Below are 5,649 nucleotides of genomic sequence, written 5' to 3'. Positions count from 1 at the left end.
GCAAAATTATCGGACTCGCTTACGCCCGCATATCAAGAAGGTAACTCTGACAACACTGACGACCAAGCCCACTGAACTGTCACTCATCATTAATGCAAGATACATTCGACAAGACATTCCCAAATCTTCTCTGTTTTCCTGACACACTTCCGATATTTAAAAAGTCATAAAGTGCGGCGACGTCCACCGCCTAAATACCTTCCTGACAACCGCCTTCTGACACCAGAAATGTCATGATTGCTTTGCCTATGGGCCACAATCATGACAATGGGACCCACTAGCCAAGCGGTGCCATGCTTTCTGACACTATATAAAAGGGTCTTCACACCAAGAGGAGGGTAAGGTTTTTCTTCCCCTGAAACCAAACTGAGCTTAATCTCTTGAGTTATGGCTAACAGAACCATCGGAGGGTGCGTCCGGACATCCCATCCGGACGCCTTTTTGCAGGAAGAAGGAAGGACTGATACTGTGCGTTGACCGAGATTTCGTTGCTGATTGACAATCATTGTAGCAGGGAAATTTCACCACCAACACTGGCGCCGTCTGTGGGAAACATCTTCTCTACTCAGTAAATCCTATACCTTCCAACTGTAAAAATGGTTTCACCCTCAAGGAGTCGCGCTTCAGCCAAAGGTATCGAAAGCCATTCCGAATGGCGGGATGCCATGGAAAGACGACAACGAGAGAATGAACGACATATGCAAATTCTACTCTAGGAAACAAGGAAGCTCAGGGAAGAAAATAGTGTCTTGAGGATTAGAAGCTCTCCCCAACCTCAGCACTATCAGCGGGGACAGGACCCCTGTCATAGCCAGGGAGTTCCACTCCCCCGAGAGGCGAGCCCAACCCTTGGGCCACAAGAAGCAGGGCCTAGTCAGACCCCAGTGCATGCTCACCATATTCGACGAGACGAAAGTTCAGGCTCTACCCGAGTCTCATCCAAATCACGACGTAAGAAGAGGCCCCAATTATCTGACGCTATGTATGCGCGTCTAGGACCTCAAACACCCTACAAAAGCAGGCCTCGCGTCACCATACCACTGGAGGCATACTCTGAGCCCTCGAGCTCACCTGTTCTACGAAGACGTGCTGCTCACCCACCAGCGGTGCAGGGTGGTAAACCTCCCTCGCGTACAGCCCCTCTGGGCTCTATCAGTAGGCGTCTGGATGACATGCTCTCCACACCTTTCAGCTCTCGTATCGTTAAATATGAACCCCCGCGAGGGTTCATCGTCCCGAAATTCTCCGCATATGATGGATCCAGTGATCCCTTTGATCATATAATGCATTATCGGCAGCTCATGACCCTTGACATGGGGAATGATATGCTATTGTGCAAGGTTTTCCCAGCCAGTCTCAAAGGCCAGGCTCTTTCATGGTTCCACCGACTGCCCGTAAACTCGATCGACAATTTTCGGGATTTGTCCGAGGTTTTCGTGGGGCAATACTTATGCTCAGCCAGACATAATCAGAATATCAGCACCCTCCAAAACCTCAAAATGCAAGAAAAATGAAACTTTGAGAGAGTTCGTTAAGCGTTTCGGGCAAGCTGTTCTACAAGTCGAATCGTGCAGCATGGACGCAATCCTCCAAATTTTTAAGCGGAGTATATGCCCAGGGACCCCCTTCTTCGAGTCCCTCGCTAAAAAACCTCCCACAACCATGGACGAGTTATTCCGACGTGCGAATAAATACTCCATGCTAGAGGACGACATCCGTGCCGCTGTACAGCCGGTCCTGGTGACTGGCCAAACCACTAAAAACGAAGCCACCAGAAGCTTCAAAACACCCAACCATCCTGGAACATCCAACTGGAGGCAAGACGAACGGCGACCACCACTCGTTCGAACACTTCTCACCAAGTCATAGGAAAAATTGCTTCCCATAATCCGCAATCTGCCTGGATTCAGATGGCCGGTGCCAATACGATCTAACCCTTCAGAAAGGGACCGCAACAAAAGATGCGAATACCACAAAGATCATGGGCACACGACTGAAGCATGTATAAGCCTCCGTTATATGGTGGAGGATCTTCTGAAGGCAGGTCACTTGAAACAATATATTCGACCAACCCCTCAAGGTGAAGAATCTCCCCATAATCGAGGCCCACGCGCCCCAGCAGCTCCTGTTAGGACAATGATCAACGACATATACGGAGGACCCATGGATGACGAATACAATTCCAAAAGGAAAAGACAGAGACTGTTGCGAGCAGCCACGGTTCGGGAACACGTGAGCTCCATCCGACCAGGGTTAGCCGCTGGGAGCACCCCTCCCATAGATGGAACCATTGTCTTCCCCACTATAGATCCAACCCGAGTGCTGCAACTGCACCGAGATGCTCTCGTCTTAACAGTAGGGGTGGGAGACTACGACGTGAAAAGAATCCTAATCGACCCAGGCAGCTCTGCAGACTTGTTGCAGGTGGCAGTCATCAAACGAATGGGCTTCGAACCCTCCAGCTTAGAAAATCCCGGAAAAACCTTGTCCGGATTTAATGGTTCCTCCACAACTTCACTCGGAGATGTAATACTGCCGGTTTATGCTGGGCCCGTCATCCTAAACGTTCTATTTTCTGTGGTTGAAGATTTATCTCCTTTTAATGCCATCTTGGGGCGTACGTGGTTACATGGGATGAAAGCCATTCCATCCACATATCATCAAAGGGTCAGTTTCATTACCCGCGATGGGCAAGTTAATCTCCACGGAAGCCAGCTTGCTGCTCGACAATGTTATCAGATTGCTCGCGAAGCTGGACCCAGCACCAACAGCGAGCATTCCTCCAAAGAAGCAACTGCTTCTGACCAATAGCAGTTACAGCACCCGGGAGACAAAGATCCCCCGGTAGCGGACCCGCTGGAAGCCGTCCGGATATTAAAAGAAGGTGAACACTTCACGTACGTAAGTACCCTCCTGCCGCCAGCTGAGAAGTTCGAACTCCAAAAAGTACTTCAACAAAATCGAGATATCTTTGCTTGGGCCCACTCGGACATGCCTGGAATACATCCGAGCGTCACCTCTCATCGGCTCAATGTACTGGCCACCTCCAAGCCTGTTCGACAAAAAATCCGACGATTCCATCCAGATAGGCAGAAAGTCATTAAGGAGGAAATGGAAAAATTATTGAAAGCCGGATTTATTAAGGAGGTAGAGTATCCAGAATGGTTAGCAAACGTGGTAGTGGTTCCAAAGAAAGGAGGAAAATGGCGGGTGTGTGTAGACTACACCAACCTTAATGACGCGTGCCCCAAAGACAGTTTTCCACTACCGCGAATAGATCAAATAGTAGATGCAACCTCTGCGCACGAAAGACTATCCTTTCTGGATGCTTTCTCCGGATACCATCAAATCCCCATGGCTCCGGATGATGAAGAAAAAACTTCCTTCATAACTCCTCATGGGCTTTACTGTTATAGAGTCATGCCTTTCGGACTCAAGAATGCTGGTGCTACATATAAGAGATTGATGACCAAGATCTTCAAGCCTCTAATCGGCGATATTATTGAGGTGTACATTGACGATGTAGTAGTCAAAAGCAAAACCCGAAACGAACACACCCAACACTTATAGGAAGTTTTTCATTTATTGAGAAAGTACGACATGAAGCTCAACCCAGCCAAATGCGCGTTCGGAGTAAGCTCAGGAAAGTTCCTAGGGTTCATGGTCACCCAAAGAGGAATCGAAATCAATCCAGATCAAGTGAAAGCAGTCGCCAACATGCTTGCACCAACAAACAAGAAGCAGCTACAACGCCTTACTGGCAAACTCGTTGCTCTCGGACGCTTCATAGCTCGATTCACAGACAAGATGAAGCCCTTCTTCCTGGCACTCAGAGATATTAACAAATCTGGATGGACGCAGAACTGCCAGAATGCTTTTGAAGAAATTAAGCGGTATCTTTCTCAACCCCCCATTCTGAGCAGTCCACAACCTGGGGAAAGACTATATCTGTATTTAGCAGTTACTGATTGGGCTGTGAGCGCAGTCCTGCTCCGTTCCTTGTCGCCTCGAGAACAAAAGCCAGTATATTTCATCAGCAAAGCACTTGCCGATGCAGAAACAAGATATTCAAGGATGGAACAAACTGCTCTAGCACTGCGCACAGCCGCTCAGAAGCTGCGTCCCTATTTCCAAGCTCACCCCATAACCGTTCTCACCAATCAACCTCTCAGGAATATCCTTCATAAACCCGACATAACAGGCAGGATGCTGCGGTGGGCGATAAAATTGAGCGAATATGGAATAGGATATCAACCCAGGTTATCTCTGAAAGGGCAAATCATGGCAGACTTTATAACAGAATTGCCCGAAGCAAGCACCCCGGATAAAGAATCAACTCCAGATAATTGGTGGTTTCTGTATGTTGATGGAGCCTCCCGCTTGTCCGGATCAGGGGTTGGACTCCTTCTCAAAACGCCAACCGGAGAACGATTAGAGCAATCCATCCGTCTGAATTTTCCCGCCTCAAACAATGAGGCTGAATATGAGGCCATCCTATCCGGATTAAACCTTGCAATCACTTTGAACGCCTCAAAGCTCAAAATCCACAGCGACTCTCAGCTCGTCGTGGGACAAATACTAAAAGAATACGAGGCTAAGGATGAGCGCATGACTAAATACTCATTAAAAGTACAAGAGTCACTCAACCGGCTGGAAGAATGGATCATCGAGAAAATACCAAGGGGAGATAATGCGCAGGCTGACGCTTTGGCAGGAATAGCTGCATCATTTCCTGTAAAAGAGTCAACAATGCTGCCGATATATGTTCAAATTACTCCCGTCATTGCTGAATCACACGTCTGCAACGTGAGCCCAAAGGAAAATGACTGGGCTGTCAACATCAGAGTTTACTTACAAACGGGGGCGCTACCTGAAAATCCCAAACACGCCCACAAAATCCGGGTACAAGCGTCTCGCTTCACCCTAATCGGAGGTGATCTCTACAGACGATCCTTCGGAGGTCCATACCTTAAGTGCTTAATCCAACCGGATATTCAATATGTTCTATCCGAACTGCACGAAGGCGTCTGCGGGAACCACTCAAGGGGCAGAACCCTAGCGCACCGGGCGCATTCACAAGGATATTATTGGCCTACAATGAGGTAGGACGCAGCGATTCATGTCAGGAAGTGCGACAAATGTCAAAAACATGCGCCAATCCCGCATATGCCCGTTGAGATGCTAAATTCGGTAACGAGCCCCTGGCCTTTCGCACAATGGGGGATGGATATCATGGGACCCTTTCCCACTGCACCCGCTCAAAAGAAGTTTCTACTCGTTGCTACCGATTATTTTAGTAAGTAGGTAGAAGCTGAAGCCTACGCAAGCATCAAAGACAAGGACGTCAAAAGATTTGTCTGGAAAAATATAGTATGCCGATTCGGGATTCCTCAGGCAATTGTAACCGACAACGGCCCTCAGTTTGATAGCTCTGTCTTTAAAAGCTTTTGTGGAGAACTTCACATCAAAAATTTGTATTCCACGCCGCGATACCCTCAGAGCAACGGTCAAGCGGAGGCAACTAATAAAACCTTACTGAATGCGTTGAAAAAACGGTTGGAAAAAGCCAAAGGAAAGTGGGTTGAAGAGCTACCCGGCGTCCTATGGGCCTATCGTACCACGCCTGGAAGGCCAACAGGAAATACTCCG

The 5,649-nt window shown here is 48.3% G+C and overlaps 2 protein-coding genes across 2 annotated transcripts; both read left to right on the top strand.

Annotated features, from left to right (window-relative positions):
• The first annotated feature begins 980 nt into the window (after positions 1-980).
• On the top strand, positions 981-2,811 carry LOC117930553. The gene is made up of 3 exons (XM_034851195.1): positions 981-1,394; positions 1,459-1,817; positions 1,911-2,811. Exons 1-3 carry the CDS (start codon positions 981-983, stop codon positions 2,809-2,811), a joined length of 1,674 nt encoding a protein of 557 aa, XP_034707086.1.
• Positions 2,812-3,600: 789 nt separating this feature from the next.
• On the top strand, positions 3,601-5,106 carry LOC117930552. Its single transcript, XM_034851194.1, has one exon. It carries the CDS (start codon positions 3,601-3,603, stop codon positions 5,104-5,106), a length of 1,506 nt encoding a protein of 501 aa, XP_034707085.1.
• Positions 5,107-5,649: the final 543 nt, after the last annotated feature.

This window comes from Vitis riparia, chromosome 14 (genome assembly GCF_004353265.1).
Source record: "Vitis riparia cultivar Riparia Gloire de Montpellier isolate 1030 chromosome 14, EGFV_Vit.rip_1.0, whole genome shotgun sequence".
In the NCBI taxonomy this organism is placed as follows: Eukaryota; Viridiplantae; Streptophyta; class Magnoliopsida; order Vitales; family Vitaceae; genus Vitis; species Vitis riparia.
The sequence above is the reverse complement of the archived record's forward strand: the minus strand, read 5'-3'. Positions and strand labels throughout refer to the sequence as shown.